Here is an 18,291-nt window from a genome sequence, read left to right on the forward strand (position 1 = left end):
CTAGGAATTTAATTATGAATAATTAGGGTTAGCGGCCCGCAGGGGCGATATGCGCAGTGACCGCGCGAGCTAGCGCAAACATGCAAATCGATAATTGATGTTTACGAAAACGGCGGGCATCGGAGAATATAAAAAGTGTGGAACAGAAAATAAACGATGACTCACTACCGCAAATACCATCGTGAAGTGTTCGATGAATGACTAAAAGACAATCTTCAACGATCTCGCGCTCAACCTGCCCAATGCGCGATTTCCCGAGAAGCATCGCAGGAACATCATAACGACAGCGGTAGGACATCATCGGGGAGCATATGCCGCGGTTACGAAGAAGTCTGTCTTTAGCATGGGCGATTTTTCCCTGGACAACCTGCGGAGAAGCTTGATTTTATAGCATTTTTTTACCTCGTTCATGGCTCGATTTGCAAATCGCCTGGCGAGCCTGGTCACCACTTTACCGACGTCATTTACTTTGTGAGTCCGGGTTTCTATGATTTAATATTTTAATTTCCTTTTATTTTGGAGTTTGAAAGTTGGTTTGCTTAAGGTTTGCTCTCAGGTTTGTGTTCGTTGACCGTTGAAGTTTGGAAATCGTTACCGTTACGCTGCTAAATGGGTTTTGCTCTATTATTTTGTTTTCTTCTCTTTTTGGCTTCATTTGGCTAAACACTAACACGGCTGTGGTGTTTGTGTGTATGTGTATCGGGAAATGGGAGAGCTGGTTTCTGCTCTTTTTTTGGATTCGGTTGGTTAATTATTAAATCCAAATCAAACAGCCTTTTTTGAACTATCCTTTGCGTTCTGCGCCCACGTGGCAGGAACGAATGACTAGACTAATCGTGCTGCTACACGATACAAAGTCTTCGCGAAGAGTTTACTATAAAGGTCCTTACAAAAAAACCAGCTAGGATACAAGCAGAACTGGTTTGTGTCCTCGTTTGATTATTATGTATGGACTTTTATAGTAAACTCTTCGCCATGAAGCTATTCGCGAGGATTGTTTGTATCGTGTAACCGCAGCATAAGACTGCTTCTACACTGCGGAAAAGCTTTCGTCGTCGCGACGAATTCTGACAGCATTTTTTTAGACTTATAGCATCCTTACAGGATATATAGGATTTTTATAGGCTATAGCAGCCATCCTATGATTAAAAAAATGCTCCCAGAATTCGTCGCGGCGACGAGAGCTCTTGTGCAGTGTAGAATCAGTCTATGGATTCGATTCGGGGAATGCCAGCAGTGGCCGCATCCCACCGCATTCGATCTCATTGCGTATTGGGAACCTTCGCGCACATAGCGCGTTCCCCCAATTTACATGTTCCAGCCATAACTAACGACGTTTTTTTTTTGGCACGGTTCTCCCAACAGCAAATGTAAATAGCTATCGTTAATCGTCCTTGGAGCGCAGCTAACACATCCGAGGATCCGAAGATCCGCTCGGTTTGTCGCAGGCTCACATGGCTCTACGGCTGGTGCGGTATCGAACCAAAGAGATAAACCACAGCGACGACGACCACGCCCTAACACACTTCATTAAGCAGCATCGATCCATGACATACAGTAGTCTGATTCTATCCTCCATTTACCTTTAACTAGTTATAAATAATCTAGCGCTCGCTCGATGGAGCTTCCGTGTGTCGTTCGTCCACGCTGGCCACACGCCACCAACGTTCTAATCAAGCAACCTTTCAACCAGCTCCATTTTTGATTCAAAAACAAAACAAGTAACATTTCATACGAACGAATCGAAATCGTTCAACGAGTATTATAAAATTGATTGCAAACTCCGGTAACCCGGTTCGCGTTCGTTCCGGACCCTAGCGGTGTGTGTGTCTGTAATGCGAAACGTATGCGAACGAACGTGTATAAACCATGCATTTTTTTCTTTCAGTGTTGTGGACAGCCTGACTCCTACTTCTGTAAATGCATCATTCTTATCCTCCTATGCTTTGTGCACGAAGAAATCTACTGGGTCTGCCTGGAGCAGGGCCCTCGCGTAAGTCAGCAGTCTCTCTGGTTGGAAACTGAAACCAAAGGGCATTCAACAAACAGTTCCTTTCAGCCTACTGGACCTTAGTGTGTGAATAATCATGTTTGAAATTCTCTACTCGTAGGTCTATACCATTATCTTTCCTCCTCTCTATCTTTCCTTATACCATGGCCTCTATGCTCCGCTGCTCCACATTACACACAGTGCGGGTGTGGCACAGTTCGGTGTAATTGCCCGGGGAGGGGTAGGGGGCAATTCACGCCTTGAAGATCTGCGGGAACTCGTTGGCGATCTCGCGCACGATCTGCTGATCGCTAGCACTGCACTCCATCTCCTCGCAGAAGATGCGCGTGAAAATTTTCATCAGGTCCTGTTTGCGATGCTGGTGCTCCGGATAGTTGGTGTTCCGCAGTATCTTCCGGCAGAGCTCCAGGTACCATTTCCGGATCTGTGTGTGTAGCGGAATATGAAGAGAATGAATCGGACCGTAACTACCAGATGAGTAAGTGGGAGGGAGCAGGAGCCGCTTACTTACTGGTTCACCAGCCGACAGATCCGACAGCTGACGGACCAGTATATCGATTAGCACCTTGTTGTCGTTGGTGTAGAAAATGGAAGCCGTTTCTGGGCGACTGAACAAATCGACCAGCATCTTCAGCACGGGATTGATGCTAACCGGCGTGTGCTTGAGCGTGTGGACTGGGTCTTCTGCAAAGGGGCGAAGGGTATTTCGGTGAGCCAAATGGAACGGATGAATACCGCCAGCGGCTTACCTTCCCGGTTGATGAGCATCAGTATCTTCTCGGTGAACGTTTTGGCCGTCTTAAGCTGCTCCATCGCATCGAGCACCACATTGTCGCCGCAGTGTTCGAACTGCAGGTTGAACGACAGAATCAGGTTGGTCATGATGTCCGGCAGCAACTCCCGCACGTCGCAGTCCGGCGGCGACTCGATAAGGTTCAGCAGGAAGATGACAAAGTCCGCCCGGAGATGATCTGTAAGGGAGGGGAATTGTGCGTGAAAACAAAAGCAAAACAAGGGAAATGTATAGTGATGGCAGAAAGAGCATGTCGATAAGCAGCGCACTCCAGCACGTCCGCTGCTTATCGACACGATGCTGTTACCCTGTTGATGGATCGACATGCGACGGCCGATGGAAAATATGATGATCAGCATGTTGGCTAGTTCCTGGAGTTTCTCGACGTTGCGCGCGTTCGATACCATATCCTGGACGAGCTCGAGTGGCAGCACCGAGCCCAGCAGGATGTCCACGGTGGTGTAGTCGAGGTGGCACATCGCGTGGAATGCCTTCAGTAGCAGCTTCCGGATGGACCAGCGCGTCTCCATCTGATAGTAGAGCACGAGGTTGATTATGCTCTGGTAGTGGTCGCACGCCATCTCGCTGCGGCAGATCTTCGGATCCGCATCGGTCAGGATGCGTATCAGCTCGGTCAGATACTCGCTGATGTCGGCCTCGTCCTCGTGCAGCATCCAGGTGCGCTGCTCGGCGTCGTTCTTGCAATCGGACAGCTCCGCGAAGATGACGCGCAGCCGGAGCGCGTCGTGCGTCTGGCCGAGCAGCACATCAGTCACGTCGAGCGGGGCCGCTAGATGCTGGGCAATCGGCTCGAGGTGCATTCGCACGACGGCCGACGGCAGCAGCCCCTCGAGCTCGCTCAGTACCACCCGCAGCGCCACGCACGACAGCTCGTGGCTCAGCCGGGTGCTGTTCCGTATCGCATCCACAATCTGGTACACATCGGCCGGTTCCACCTTCGTCAGCGAAGCCGATGGCGATGAGGATGGCGACGGACCGTCACCACCACCACCACCCTCGGCCTGGCCCACTTGATTGCTCGCCGTTTCGCATTCGCGCTCCCCATTCGTCGATAGAGCTGCAGCTACGCCGCCGACGGCGGTGGCAGCACTGCGTGGTGGGCTGCCTACGGGAGGCGTATGGCCATGGCCCACTCTGCCCGGTGGCGGCGGATGTGGTTCATTCTCACTCACCGTCACATCGTCCTCGCCATTGTTCGACGTTTCCATCTCCTGCAGCTCCTGGTCCGTCTGGTTGCCCAGCTCACCCGGTCCACCACCGTCCGTCGCGCCTGCTGACCGATGCCCATCCTCGTCCTCATCCTCTTCCTCCTCTTCCACTTCCTGCTCCTCTTGCTCCTTCTGCCTTGCACCTGCCTCGCCCGCTTGTGCAGTGGTGTCTTGAACGACCCGCTCCTTGGCGGCTCGCGCTTCCATTTGGACGCACGAGAAGGCCGTTAGCTCGTCGCTGGTCGTGGTCAGGGTGGCCGTCGTCACCGTATCGTGGCTGGTGGCTTCCGCTTCCGACGAGACCTCCGACGAGACGGTATTACTGTTGCCAGTGTCCATGGCAGCCCCCGTCACCGCCACCGTAATCGCCGGTTCTACCCCTTCTGGCTGTGGCTCGCCCGTCTTTGCCGCCAGTACGTCAAAGCTCGGGCTCTCCGGGATGAACTGGTGGTGCAGTGTGCCTGGGGCTACTTTGCTCGATTGTTTGCCAGCGCTTGTGCCAGCTGCATGCGACGAGGAGGAGACCGACCCGCTGGCCGATACCGATGCACTAACCTCTTTAATTATGATGTGCCAGCAACCCAGCGCCAGGAAGAGATGAGAAAAGTTAACGGTAAAGGAGAACGTTAAGAAAGATAAGAACGCACGAACGAGGGGAACACCAGGCTGTCAGGCACGCCCTCCACCCCCCAAAAACACTTACCCTCGCAAGGCTGGCTCACGTACGTGGCGTTCAATAGCTTCCGCGGCGAGGACGGTGGTTCCGATTCGCTATCCGACTGCTCGTACTGTACCGAGCCGCAGGATGCAGGGCGCGCGCAAAGCGTTAAGTTTTTGGGATGGCAGCCAATTAGGTCAACGACAGTGGAAAGAGCGCGGAAAATCAGAGGCAGATGCGTTAGCAGAAAATCTAGGTAACGGGGTTGGGGTATGGGATGAAGTAGCAGTTGTTGTTGTTGTTGTTGTGATGCTCCCGTACCTTCAGCAGCTTCTCCAGCTTGCGCTTCTTCTGCAGTAACCGGCTGATCAGCTCGTCGCGACCGATGATGCCGTTGATCTCCTTGTCGGTCGATAGCCGCAGCGATTCGATGCTCGACTCGAGAAACCCGTTCAGGAAGTTGGGATTCACCTGACGAAAGAAGGAGGGCGGTCAAGTGTATGTGTGTAGGTATGTATGTTTGTGTGTGTGTGTGTGTGTGTGTGTGAGAGAGAGAGAGAGAGAGAGAGAGAGAGAGAGAAAACCCGTTTACAATAGATTTCCCTCCGTTTTTCTTTCCTCGGTTGCCTGTACATTTACATTTTACATCGATACATTTTACATGACGACTCCCTTTCGGGGTTCCCAGCTCCAGTAAGCTGCTGCGAATTGCTTGAACTGGTTTATGATAACAAGCGGGAGGTAAAAGTTGTCAAAGCTCAGAAGGACCTCTGTCCAAGTTTCCGGGCTCTTTAAACAGCATCCTCCTCCCAACCAACCCCCCCCCCCCCCCCTTGGACTGAATGGGATAGTGAGGCAAGGTGCAGGACAGGCCAAGTGCAAATAGAAGTCTGGAAGCGGAGGGTTAAGGGCCACTTGCTACTATCTATCTGGCCTGCTGCCTAGCATCCATTCCTCGTGCCTCCCGGGAGTACCACACTGATTTGAAATGCATGTGCTGATATCGATTTTTCCGCTACTTTTCCGTTCCGTGCTCTCTCTCTCTCTCTATCTCTCTTCTCTCTCTCTCTCTCTCTCTCTCTCTCTCTCTCTCTCTCACACACACACACACACACACACTTTCTTACTCTTTCTTGCCCTCTCTGTATCTACCTGTTTCCGTTGGTAGGTCCTTGAGTGGCGCCCGTTGTCAATCGCGTAGTAGAACCTACCTTCAACTTCATGACGTAGTTCGACGGCACGAAGCCGATGTTGCCCTTCATGCTGACCACCTGCCACCAGTTCCGCTGCCGGGCGCTTGTCTGGTGCAGGATGAAGTACTCGCCCTCATCGAAGCTGATCGTTTTCGGATAACCGGCGGTGAAGTCGTACAGTGCCTTAAGCATTTCGAAGCACTCTTCGCCAAGTGCATGTCATGTGCATGTGGGTCGGGTTGGGCCGAAGGCATTGGGCGGGCCGAAGCAATTAGACAAAAAAAAAGAAAACAAAGGAAGTGGGGCAAATAAGCTCCCGTAATGGCTTCCAGGCCAGGCTGCCAGGTGTCCTTCGTCTTACCAGCTTCTGGCGACAACGAGTCAGCCATCTCGTCGGTCGAGCAGCGAGCAAGTAAGGAAGCTACACAGAACCGGGATGGATGCTACTCGCAGATGCTGCTGTTGTCCTTCTGCTGGTGCTGTTGATAGCTGGGTGGGGAAATTCGCGTGAACGAAGCGAAACGAACGGTTGAACGGATGCGGGTTATGGTCGGTCCTGGAACGGCCCAAAAGTTGCGTAAACACACACGCACGGCAGTCACACACGATGGTTCACCGCGGAACAGCGCCACGCCACATGAAACACATAACTACCTGGGGCGAAAGGATGACCGCCCCCTGTGTTACACCAGCACTACTTGTTTGTGAGGCTGAGATATGGGCGCTTCGCAAAACCTTAAAGTCCCCGCTGGAATTTCACACGGAAACAACACGGATACGAAAGGCAATCAGGGGGAGGTGCTGCTGCTGCTGCCACCGGTGGAAGTCAACAAAAAGGCACCAAGCAAAACCAAGGCCGTCCGTGACTAGGCAGACCAGCATCCGCAATGGTACTACTACTTCTTACCTACCAGCAGGGCACACGCTGCCGATCCTTGCTCATGATGCGGAGGTCCTGCAGGGATGTCTTCAGTAGCCAGGACACTCTTTCGCCGCCGCCATTTCGGATTTTAATGTTGACAGTCAGCGCAAATCTTTTGTTTACCAACAGGGTTGTGCATCTTGCGCGTATCTCTGGAGCATGGCATGATGGAATGGGAGTTCCGCGAATTGGTCTAGCACGTGCACGATGGCCTCGGGGGTACTGCCGGCAGCTAGCAGACAAAAAAAAACCCGGTTCACAAAAACATGACCGAACATGAACTCGAGCAATGTTGATTAGGGGTTTCAACTTGTTTGCTTAAATGCCCCGGGATTGGGCCCGAATAATTCTCGGTAATTGGTATCGTGTTGAAAGTTGTTCGGGATGGGAAATAGCGAATAAGTAGGGAAAAGAGATTGCGAAAACAAAAACATTCGTCAGGCAGAACTCGGCAGATACACATCGCGTCAAATGGAAAAAAGAAATAATAAAAATAGTAAACAACATTTGTATTTGCTGGTACAATGGTGTAGATGTGAAGAATAGGTTCAAATTCCAGTTTAATTTCAAGTGCATATTCTCAAGGTCAAGTGCAATTTCAAGTTCAAGGTTTGTATTCGTTCATCAATAAAGAATCAGCGTTCAACTGAGGAGCGTTCGCCTTGAGGAGTAAGAAATTCGTTTCAAAGGTTCAAGTTTTTCAAGTTTTTAAGAATTCTCATTGAAAAAGTGTTAAAGGGTAAGTTTTCAATCCCTTCGCAAGACAGCACTGTTGATTTGGGCACTACCGGCGGATGATACTCGCTGGAAACGGTGCCCCACGGATCCCCGTGGAGGCGAGCGAAGAGCTATGACTTTACCTGTTTAATTAATACACTTTGGGACTGACCGCACTGACAGCTGTCAGCTTTCGCCGTTGGTTTATTTGTTTTTCTTTTCTTGCTTCGGTGCCTCTGCACCCCCCCCCCCCCTTCCCCCCGCTCAACCTCGCTTCTAGAGATTGTGGTCGAGCTCCTGTTGGCACAGCAGGAGCAGCAGCAGCAGAAACAGCAGATCAAACTATTCACAGAGCAGCGCAGAATATCGCATCCCACATCGAAGCAGTAACAGCGCAGATTGATGTCGCACGTCGTAATAGGTAAAAAGGCTAGACTACTGGTGGGATGCTGGAGAGGTGCTGGTGGGATGCGCGCGCGCTGATATCCTACTCGTCGTCAAGACCACCGTCCATTGCTGCCGGTTGCGCGAACACAGACGAGAAGGCCATCAGCCATCAGGATTGCATAATATGACTCAAGCTTATTGATATCGTGTGGCTTTCTCTCATTCTTACGCACAATTTTTCTCTTTCCTTCTCTCTTTACCTTTCTCTCTGTTGCGTGCGGTTGTAGGCGGTGGAACCGGGTTCATCGGGCGCCGGCTAGCCAAGACACTGCTGGCCGAGGGCTATGAGGTGACGACCATCTCGCGGATGCCGGGCGTGAAGCATATCAGCTGGCACGAGCTAGAGAAGGAAGGGCTACCTAGTGGCACGACAGCGGTGGTCAACCTGGCTGGCCAGAACGTGCTCGATCCGACGCGCCGCTGGACGGCTGGTTTCAAACAGAATGTATGGAACTCGCGCATCAACACGACGGCCGCGTGTGCCAGGGCTATCGAGCGGGCCACGATCAAACCGAGCGTCTTCGTCAACATCTCGGGCGTCAGTCACTACGCCCCCGGTGCACAAAAGCACACAGAGGCGTCGCCGGTGTCGCAGTACGATTTCATGTCGCGCCTCTGCACGGAGTGGGAACGGGCGGCCACACTGTCCGACAACTCGATCTGCCGGATCGTGCGCATCCGGAGTGGTGTCGTGCTCGGCCGGGACGGTGGTATGATCCGCTCCCTCATCCTCCCGTTTTGGTTCGGGCTCGGCGGTCCGGTCGGCGACGGTCGACACGACCTGCCCTGGATACACCTGCAGGATCTGTGCAATCTGATCCGGTTCGCGATCGAGAAGCCGGAGGTAACGGGCGTGCTGAACGGTGTCGCTCCTCAGCTCGCCACCAACGCCGACTTCACCAAGGCGTTTGCGTCCGCCCTCTTCCGGCCCGCTTTCTTCCCGATGCCACTGTTCGCGCTAAATCTCGTCTTCGCCGAGGAACGGGCCGTCCTTCTGACCAACGGTGCCAAGGTGGTGCCTCAGCGCGTCCTCGAGTACGGTTTCCGCTACCAGTATCCGGATCTGGCTGCCGCGTGCAAGGAGGTAGCACATCTATTCTGAATGGAAGTGTATCGTCCTGCCTTGCTCCATCTCATCACATTCGGGCACATATGCACATACACACACATATATAAACTCAGCGATCAACCGTAGACATCGAGCTGCTACCAACCATTCATTCACCGCCCCGAGCACTACCGGATTTATTGTAATGATAGAAATTAAAGCTTGGAACACTTAATATATTTGGCCGTATTCTTTTACTCACTGTAGCGCTCCTAGTGATCGCTTTGCTAATCTGTTGGTGTCTTTTTAAAGACTATAAGGCTATAAAGGGGTCTTTTCTTTTAGTGATAAACAAAAAATGCCAAAAACCGAACCATGCGTTCAAAAGTTATCGCCGATGGAACACGAAAGGCTAAAAAAAAAGTCTGCACACTCGCTATGAAAACTCAATTTGACTGGAGAAAAAACCCACGTAATACTGCATTTTGGCAAAAAGCAGGAGACAAATTTGACTTGAGCAATCAAAGAAGATATACGATAGGATAGTTTTAGTTCATTTACGCAGATAAAATTTCCCCTAAACTGCTCATTTGCGTTCCAAGCTTTAAAATTACGATCAACTGACTCACTTATTGAAGTTTAAAAAAATGGAAATCGGAACCACAACCCCTGTGGTCCATCTTTATTATTAAATTAGGCGGTATTCTCCATTGGTTAGCTCTCCCTAATGCTGACTTCACTCTTCGATCGTTAGCTGCAGCGTGACGAGGGCACCCTCGAGCAGCAGCACGATCGCCTCGTTTTCGCAGCAAATGCCCAATATCTCGGACGTGTCCTCGAGGAAGATCAAATGCTGCTGGCCGACCGATACCTGCGGTCCGTGGCGACGGCGCAGTACGCCGCTGGTGCCGTAGTTCAGCCGGTAGATGGACATCATCCGCTCGGACTCGCAGATGGCCGCGTAGCCGAGGTCCGGGGCCGCGGCTAGGTACTTTTGCTGGCGCTTCGACGCCTGCACGTAACCGAACGTGTGCAGGGTGCCTTCGTGCCGCAAATTCCAGCTGCTGGCCGGACCGGTAGCCGTCGACGTTGCTACCGGCCGGATCGGTTGCCAGACGCACGCGTCCACGTGATGGCGCACGACGATGGCAGTGGGTGCGTCGGGCTGCAGGCGCATCGCGAACAGCGGCGGCTGACTGCCGAGTGAAGCGCGATCCGTGACCCGGTGTGTTTGGCGGTCCAACCGCTCCAGCGTAAAGTACTGCTCCTCGCCCTCCGCATCGCCAAAGTCACACTCTTCCAGCATGGCGTCCAGATCGGGTGCCGGTAACAGCTCGTTAGCAGCGACCGTCCCGACGGTCATTTCCTCTGGACCATCCTCGTACAGATGCGGCCACACGCACTCCTTCGCCGCTTTCTCCAGCACCAGCTCGAGCACCGTGTCCGTCTCGCTCGTGCTCGGTGTCCCGGTGATGGCAGCAAAGAGTTGCGATCCGGCCAGAACCGGTTCACCGTTGGCCGTCAGCTGGAAGGTCGGACCTTCGGGACCCGTTTCCGACTCGAACTGCCAGTTAATGCCACCCCCCTTGCTGCAACAGATCTTAATGTCAGCCATGGTTTGGATCCAGGAGAGGGAGATACCAGCCACCGAGGGATCGGCGTCCGTAGCGGCACCCTGCGTTGCCATCCCTTTGGCTTCCGTTTCGGACGGTTCCGGTTTGATCGGGTACTCGGTGTCCTCGGTGAAGGTGAAAGGTTTATTGCTGGCCAGCAGCAGCCCCGTACAGTCGTGATCGAGTGAGCAGTACCGCGGGAAACCACCGCTCCGTAGCTGGCAGCTCGAACGTACGGTCCATCCATCCAGCATCACAGCTTCCGGTTGCCGTTGCTGCTGCTGCTGCTCGAGCACAAACCAGTGTAGTACCGTTTCGGATGGTTTCGATGGGAAGTGTTCCACCTGGAGCGCGATACAGTGCAGCTGCTGGCTGCTCGAGCCGACATCCGGCTGGACGAGGCGAGCATCGAGCAGTACGCTACCAGCGGTTGGCAGCAATCGGGAACCTTCGTCGTCCGCCCGGGGCAACACACACTCTGTCTCCCAGGTTGTTGTTGCTGCGCCGCGATTGCCCGTCTGCAGGACGCTTACCTTACCGTGACCATCCGCCAGCAGGCAGAGGCGATCCGAGGCGAACACGAGCGAGCAATTGTACGGATCCGAATCCGTAGTGGTTGATTGTGGTGGTAGGACCATCCGATACACGGGGCAGCACGCTGACAGCCGGCCAATGGAGGGCTGGTACTGGACGCGTTGCACCGTACCGGAAACATCGATGTAGTACAGACAGCCGGGAGTCCACGGATCGGCCACGAGATGATTCTGGAGACCGAATAGGCGCGCGTGCAGGTACGAGTACTGGCGCTGTGGGTTGGGCCGCACACGATGTGCGCGCTGTGTGGCAGGGAGCTCGCTACGGAGCACCGGTATAGTGTCGAGCGATAGCTTGAAGCCACCATAGTTCGGTTTCAACAGCTGCGGATCCGGTCGCAGCTCGGTGTAGCGCATCCTTGCGGCGGGAGCGTAAGTAACACTGTTAATGTTTAATAGGAAGCTAATTGGAACCTAACAGGAAGGAAATCTTGTTGTTGTTTAAAGGACTTTTACGCATGTATTGGTGCCATTTTCGACGCATTTTTGCGATGGTGTGTGTGTCATCCTACCGTACCCCGGTGCCCAGTAGCCCCACCCCCTAAGATATTTCGGATCAACATGAACCATGTAAAAGCATAATTTCATTTTCACCAATTTTATTTTATACCTTTCGATCGAACACTCTGCCTGGCAAAACACATCACAAAACACAACACTCCTCTGCTTCGCTGCCTGTCCGACGCTGATTGATGCCAGGATGCTGCCAGGATGCTGCCGAAAAAAGACAACATGTGACTTGATCAACAAAATATTTTTGAATTTCTTACCATTTTCCGTTGTCGCGCATGCCCACAAACAATGTCCACGGTTTTAGATGCTCCGTAACACAAACGAATGATATAAATTCACAGCAAAACTAGCTTTTTTCTTCAAAATTTTCGGATGCACGAGCGCAGAACATTCTACCTCTTACCCCGCACTGGTGAGTATTTTTTGTGACAAACATTTTTTTTTACATTTTCTCCTGAATGTTGATCCTTTCAAGAACATTGTGTTAAATGTTAGGATCAATCGAGCAAAAACTGACAAAGGTACAGATATTTGAAAGTCCGGGGTTCATACAAGGCTCTAACAATGGGCGCTTGGAATCGCACCACAACCGCCTGCAAAAAATCGGAGTCGATTACGGGCCCCGAGTCGACTCCGACCCAGATCGATTCCGGGAATTTCAGGGGGGAAGTTCGGCGCAGCGCAGTAGTGACTGTGCTTCTGCTTTGGTACGGCATTCGCCGTCGATGTTGATTGTTTTGTTTTAGCTTACGGCTTTGTTTACGTTTTCGTGGTCTACCTGCTGCTGGGCTCCCGTCTAGTAGAGCCATGGTCACATAATGAGGGAATTCCCCAAACAATTAAACGTCGATCTTGACCATTAGAGTATAGCGAGACGCCATCGACCGCTCAGCCATCGGCGCCTGGCGTCTCTCGATTCCGGGAATTGAGCTTTGGGGGAGTGAAGTGCGGCGCAGCAGTGACCGTACCTTCTGCTTTGGTACGCCATTCGCCGTAATTGTTTATTGTTTTGATTTGGCTTTGGCGCCATCGACCACTATTAGCCATTGCGGCTGGCGATGACCGATTCCGAGCCCGAGTCGTCTCCGACCCAGATTGATTCCGGGAATTTCGGGGTGGAAAGTGCGGCACAGCAGTGACCGTACTTTCTGCTTTGGTACGCTATTCGCAGCGTAGTTCTGAGGGGGGGGGGCTAGTTCGGCGCAGCACTGTCTCTGCTTTCTTATCTGCTTTGGTGGAGCCATTCGCCAATTGCGCTTTGTTTTACATTAAAGAGGAGTTAGCGGCTTTTCCTGTTTTGACAAAAGGTATTTATTGACCGTGAAAATTGTGAGCCTTTTTGCTGCAGTACCCAACAACTCTCGTTGTTTTATAGAACCACAAGGTCACAATGAATGAATACCACAGTTAAACATAAATCTTGAAATTGGAAACCAACGTTTTGAAAGTCGGTTCCGATCCAGTACCGTAAAAACTGCTGAACAGATTGGTTTGAAATTTTTATCACACAATCTGTACACCCTTTGCCAGGTTGCCCCGTCGGGATTTCATGAAAATTGTTGATAGATTATTTTAAAAAAATCTGTAAAAATCGTGATTTTAGGCAAAATGACAAATAGCATCGCTTATCGATGAGCACCTTCTTCAGCACAAGCCTGAGTTTATACGAGAGTTTACGCTTCATGTATCCCCGGCTTAAGTGTTTTACACCCCCCTTTTCCCCTTCTTTATACTTTAATTTTTTTAAAGTTTTAGCCCTGTGCTAAAAGTCAGGCACTCAGCGAGAGGGGTGCGAATAATGGGTTTTTACCGCTTTATTATTTCAATATGAGCCACAGTTTTATAGGGTTTTCATTTTGCAAAGTAGTGGTTTCCAGAAACTGAGAAATTGGTAATCCGTGTAGTTAAGTTAAATTAAACCGAAATATTTTCGCGCTCATCCTGTATACGTTGTTCACGACACAGCTCTTGATACAGTAAAAGGGTTATCTGTAACAACAGGAAAAAAAATGCTGTTACGATACATATAAAACTATATGCTCATCAGGCACAGAGAAAAAAGAAAAAGACTTGACTTTCATTTTACCCACCATTTGTGAACCATACTTACATAAACATCAATAGCTGCATATCGTTTCTGCTCCTCGGTCAGTGGCAAAACGTCCCATTTACTCATGCGAATTCTCTTGTCCTTGTTGACACGTTGCTTCAGCACCTGTTGCACTAAACGGTCCATGCTCCAAACGCCGGAACGTTGGTGCAGCTTGTTGTAAAACTGACCAAGATCAATGCATCGCTCGATGATGCTATCCACCGACGACACCTCGGGAAAATCTCGAGCCAGCTTCCGGAGATCGTTTTTTATGTTGACACCGAGAAGTATGACGCGCTCGTGGCCGAGCAGCTGCAGCAATGCTATTGGCAAATGCTTTAGGCACGATAGCTGATATAGGATGCAGCGACCCGGTTCGGCACATAGCTGCATTAAGCCCGTACGTCCAGGGCCGGTTTTAAAACTGAATGACCACTCAAGGTCAAATGCAATCGGTACCTTGGTACCGGCAACTGTACGATCGATCCATTTTAAAAGCATCTGACTGCTGTGGGCCACATCCGGCAATATAATATAATGTTCGATGCTACCTGTATAATCTACAAACGGCAGATATTCGATTGGCGGGCGTTGTAACGCGATCGACTTGTCGGATAGTACGGTGGTATTGTTCGAACGCCCTACTGTTAATGGGTGTCGAGCGATTGTTCTTTTTTCATTTTGCTCGTCATTTTTTCCGGTTGTTGTTGAATCTTCATTCAATTTGCCATCCTCATGGTATTGTTCATTCATTGATCTGCTATTCTTCTTGCCTGCCAGCAGCATAGCTTCATTCTGTTCTCTGCCAACCGGTAGCATCCACAGCGGTAACTTTCTTTGCGTCATCTGTACAAAAAAGTTGAAATTAAACTGAAAGTAGATGAACATGGTTGTAATGTTGAAAGGTTTTATAATGCAAACATACATTGCGCTATTTGCTAGTGACAAAAGCTACACAAACCAAATGTTGTTGCCTCTCCCGAACGAAGTCTTCCAGTAAAATTTAGACCCCGGGTACCTACACCGCATACACTGCGTCTGCTACAAGGACACTGCCATGGCAAGCGTTCTAGGACCGCGCTAGGACCATGTTGTGTGATTCTGGAGCTATTGCAGTGCTAGAATGTTCATGCACTCGATTGACTGATTGGGTTCATGGGTTGACGGGGTTTGTTTTGCGAACAAAACTGTTTGCTGGATATTTGCGTCAAATCCGTCCGGTATTATTGTAGCGATTATCCCACCTGCGATATTATACCAGTAACATGGTGTAGTAATACACACAGTGAGGGAATGTAACGAAGAAGATTCTAATTCCTGTGCTAATTTACACAGAATATGTCCAGTTTTTACATTGACCTGGTAAGATGCGCATAGTTTCCGCGTCGGTGTATAGTATGGTACACCTAGCAACCGAGCACCAGAACCTTCTTCGTATAGTTCTTGGCTGGTTTGTGTTTACAGAACATAAACAAGACGCTTACATCGTGCATTATTGAAATCGTGTGTAGGTTGATGTTGGCATCATCCACCGTTAAGAGTGCAGCAACTCTTCTAAAACACGTGAAATCGTTGAAGCAACATGGTTATTATAATTTACTGTTTGCAATACTATGTGCACCTTACATTGCCGCCAAACGCTTCTATACCGGCGGGCAAATCCCATACAAAAATGCCCAATTTTGTATGGGATTTGCCCGGCGTGATCTTATTCTCCGCTGAAGTGAATGAATGACGATACAAGATAAATTAGTTTGTTGTTTCTTTTGAATCATTCCTTATTAGGCGCTCCTCGATGACACCAATGGCAACACAGCTGGCGTGCATCAGACAAGTATTGATCAGATCACGGGCGAGGCGAGCATATCAACGGTAACTGGAGAGACTGCAGTCGCCTCACTGCACTCCCCTTCCAGTGACGATCTCAGCCAAAGCTTATCTGAATACACAGATGCAGATGAAAGCATATCGGCCCCAACAGAGCTGCTAGCTGAGGTAGGTGCTGTACAAAAACTATATATTCGTACGACGTATTTCTAACTATGCTTCTCCGAAATTCGTATTGCAGTTTCTATCGGCCATTATGATACGGGATTATGTTAACGCGCTTAGGTACTGCAAGCAAAGTAAGTATCTCGTGCCGGCCAAGCCGGTTAGATTGATTTTTAATCTGCTGAAACATGGCTTCATTTCATTTGTCTGTGCTTGCTGCAGTCTTAGAGTACGAACCAAACAATACAACGGCGCGAGACTTCTACCCCCATATCCTGTCGAAAATTGATGCTGGAGAGCCTCACGAGCAGCTATCTTGTGAAAGCGATGAGAACGACAATTACAACTGTAATTCGCCGCTTGGTTCATCATCATCTTCCTCACTGCGCTTGTCCCGTTTCCCATCATCTTACAACGATTCTGAGTCCTCTTCCACAGAGTCCTCATTTTCGTCATCAGTCTCTTCCCCGGTGTCCTCTGTTTCCTGTTTAGTCAGCGAACGTATTGAAGATCCCGATTTGGTTAGCATGGCGTGCAGCAGTGACGAAAGCGACAGTAGAGCGTCGGGAGTTTCGCTGTCAGAGTCCGGATTAAACATCACTCCACAAGAAGGTAAAAAAACCAGCAAGTATGCAGTGACACAGCATGTCTCGCAGTCTCGGTCATGTCGCAGTTTGGATGTTGAATGTGATCAATTGCCTACATCAGCGAGTGATAATAACACATCCCAGTCTTACTCTAGTTTGATGCTGGAAGAGGAAGAAAAAGATCTCTCGCTATCGGACTTATCCAACAACGATGAGGAAGAAACATGCAAAGGTATGATAAGCAGATCGTGGCCTACCTCATTATTCTACTATTTTTTATGCTTTGTAGGTAACGCTAAAGAAAAAAGATCAATATACAGGTGCGAAAATCCATCTGTGCTACAAACGGTTAGCGAATCATTGGCCAACAATGTTAGTGGATCAGCCTCCGTCTTAGCCTCGCGATTGATGACAATACTACGCCGGAAGATGATTGCTTCTCGAAAAGAAGAAACACCGACGGTAAATATTGAGGCTACCGATTTTGAGAAACAAACGAAACCTGTAGAAGGGATAAAGAAATGATGTGTACGTCCTTGGCAGTGACTCAACTTGACTTTTCCTTAGATTTGTTTGATCCTTTTGCTATGCCGGGCCATATGAGACATTTAAGCCTTCAGAAACATACATATTAGAAATTCATATTCATCGAAATTTCCTACATTGGGTCTTCATTTATTGCCTTCACAAATTCATGTATTTGCTTTATTGTGTTAACGTTCTGATATTCAGCAACTACCAGCACTTTCGATTCAATTTGCACGATTTAGTCAGAAAAGAAAAGATTCATTATGCATAATTAAGGGATCAACTAGATGTTCAAGCAAAAGTATCATCAAGCAAAGGCGAAAGTATGTTTCAAACGAGCCATCTTATCCGTAAACACGTGATTATTTCAATGAATGTATCTAGTCACTGTATCTCTAGCAAACGGAACATGAATGCCCATGTCCCTAAACAGCTGGTGCACGATCACTACTAGTGTTGGGTAACTGGGCTCTTTTCAGTGAGCGGAGCACGAGCGGGGGCTCTTTCGCTCCTTTCCGCTAGTTTGGCTGAGCGCAAAAGAGCTTCTATTGGCTATCAACTGAGTGCTCGCTTGCTCTTTTAGGTGAGCTGAGTGAACGAGGTGCCCCCTTCGCTCTTTACCCAACACTAATCACTACTGGGCGCATTGCTAGGATTTTACTGTCATATAATTTATGGAACAAAAATATATTTTCAAATATTCTCATTAAACTCTTCAGTAGCTCTGAATCATACGGGATGTTGGCGAACATATAATATTGGTTATTAAATATATAATAAATATTGTTTATTAAATAATGCATTATTGGAAAGCAGCGATCTTATGTGTGGGAAAATGTTATGATAGATTTAAGCAGTAAGATAATATCATGTGTGTGAAACTGTTCTGCATATAATCTTCAAAAATAAATCTCTTCCCCTGGACACTCGAATGATTTTGAACGAAATGTTCTCCGAAATTCGCGCAGGCGAGAACAGGAAAGGACTATTCACGCTGGAAAAGAATGCTTTTCGTGTTTATATGGCTTACTTTTCTGTTTATGTTAACTGGTTGATTATGTCGTCGTGCTTCTGGTGTCGTCCTTCTTCTGATATGCATATGATGGTGATGTTGCTATATGCATGTCATAGAAATCATTTCTTGCGAAATGCACAAAATTGGGAACCTGTGTGCAAAGGTCTTTTAAACACTAGGAAATCGGATTAGTCCCGATTATCCGATTTGCTGGATCGATTGAGATTAGATATACACTACGCCGCGATTGTATCAACAAAAATCATATAATTAACGGTGTTTTAATCATGAATCAAGCTTCCAGCCATTACTGAGCCTGGGTATTGCTCGAACGTGTCTG

At 49.4% G+C, this 18,291-nt stretch overlaps 5 protein-coding genes across 10 annotated transcripts; 2 read left to right on the forward strand and 3 right to left on the reverse strand.

Annotated features, from left to right (window-relative positions):
* Positions 1-1,722: 1,722 nt before the first annotated feature.
* LOC126579681 (NCK-interacting protein with SH3 domain) lies at positions 1,723-6,876 on the reverse strand. 2 transcript variants are annotated; one of them, XM_050243215.1, is made up of 10 exons: positions 6,796-6,876; positions 6,539-6,632; positions 6,246-6,440; positions 5,903-6,087; positions 5,013-5,162; positions 4,737-4,821; positions 3,112-4,590; positions 2,761-2,982; positions 2,523-2,695; positions 1,723-2,435 (listed from the first exon to the last, which is right to left on the reverse strand). In XM_050243215.1, exons 3-10 carry the CDS (start codon positions 6,271-6,273, stop codon positions 2,244-2,246), a joined length of 2,514 nt encoding a protein of 837 aa, XP_050099172.1. In that variant the 5' UTR covers positions 6,274-6,440; positions 6,539-6,632; positions 6,796-6,876; the 3' UTR covers positions 1,723-2,243. The 2 variants fall into 2 exon arrangements, with proteins under 2 accessions (XP_050099172.1, XP_050099171.1); XM_050243214.1 differs by lacking the exon at positions 6,796-6,876 and having other exon boundaries at positions 6,539-6,789.
* Positions 6,877-7,772: 896 nt separating this feature from the next.
* Positions 7,773-9,607, forward strand: LOC126579816 (epimerase family protein SDR39U1). Its single transcript, XM_050243448.1, has 2 exons — positions 7,773-7,944; positions 8,198-9,607. Exons 1-2 carry the CDS (start codon positions 7,926-7,928, stop codon positions 9,070-9,072), a joined length of 894 nt encoding a protein of 297 aa, XP_050099405.1. The 5' UTR covers positions 7,773-7,925; the 3' UTR covers positions 9,073-9,607.
* Positions 9,608-9,656: 49 nt separating this feature from the next.
* On the reverse strand, positions 9,657-11,658 carry LOC126579815 (nudC domain-containing protein 1). The gene has a single exon (XM_050243447.1). It carries the CDS (start codon positions 11,579-11,581, stop codon positions 9,755-9,757), a length of 1,827 nt encoding a protein of 608 aa, XP_050099404.1. The 5' UTR covers positions 11,582-11,658; the 3' UTR covers positions 9,657-9,754.
* A 1,875-nt stretch (positions 11,659-13,533) lies between these two features.
* Positions 13,534-14,869, reverse strand: LOC126579679 (Werner Syndrome-like exonuclease). 3 transcript variants are annotated; one of them, XM_050243211.1, is made up of 3 exons: positions 14,755-14,869; positions 13,848-14,675; positions 13,534-13,726 (listed from the first exon to the last, which is right to left on the reverse strand). In XM_050243211.1, exons 2-3 carry the CDS (start codon positions 14,673-14,675, stop codon positions 13,652-13,654), a joined length of 903 nt encoding a protein of 300 aa, XP_050099168.1. In that variant the 5' UTR covers positions 14,755-14,869; the 3' UTR covers positions 13,534-13,651. The 3 variants fall into 3 exon arrangements, with proteins under 3 accessions (XP_050099168.1, XP_050099167.1, XP_050099166.1); XM_050243210.1 differs by having other exon boundaries at positions 13,848-14,699; positions 14,791-14,868; XM_050243209.1 differs by having other exon boundaries at positions 13,848-14,699; positions 14,755-14,852.
* A 167-nt stretch (positions 14,870-15,036) lies between these two features.
* Positions 15,037-17,868, forward strand: LOC126579595 (glutamate-rich protein 2). Of its 3 annotated transcripts, none has more exons than XM_050243042.1 (5): positions 15,037-15,191; positions 15,615-15,824; positions 15,898-15,955; positions 16,044-16,640; positions 16,698-17,868. In XM_050243042.1, the coding sequence occupies exons 1-5, from the start codon at positions 15,168-15,170 to the stop codon at positions 16,931-16,933; spliced, it is 1,125 nt and encodes a 374-aa protein (XP_050098999.1). In that variant the 5' UTR covers positions 15,037-15,167; the 3' UTR covers positions 16,934-17,868. The 3 variants fall into 3 exon arrangements, with proteins under 3 accessions (XP_050098999.1, XP_050099000.1, XP_050099001.1); XM_050243043.1 differs by lacking the exon at positions 16,698-17,868 and having other exon boundaries at positions 16,044-16,433; positions 16,553-16,622; XM_050243044.1 differs by lacking the exon at positions 16,698-17,868 and having other exon boundaries at positions 16,044-16,169; positions 16,260-16,360.
* The last annotated feature ends 423 nt before the right edge of the window (positions 17,869-18,291 follow it).

This window comes from Anopheles aquasalis, chromosome Y (genome assembly GCF_943734665.1).
Source record: "Anopheles aquasalis chromosome Y, idAnoAquaMG_Q_19, whole genome shotgun sequence".
Taxonomy (NCBI): Eukaryota; Metazoa; Arthropoda; class Insecta; order Diptera; family Culicidae; genus Anopheles; species Anopheles aquasalis.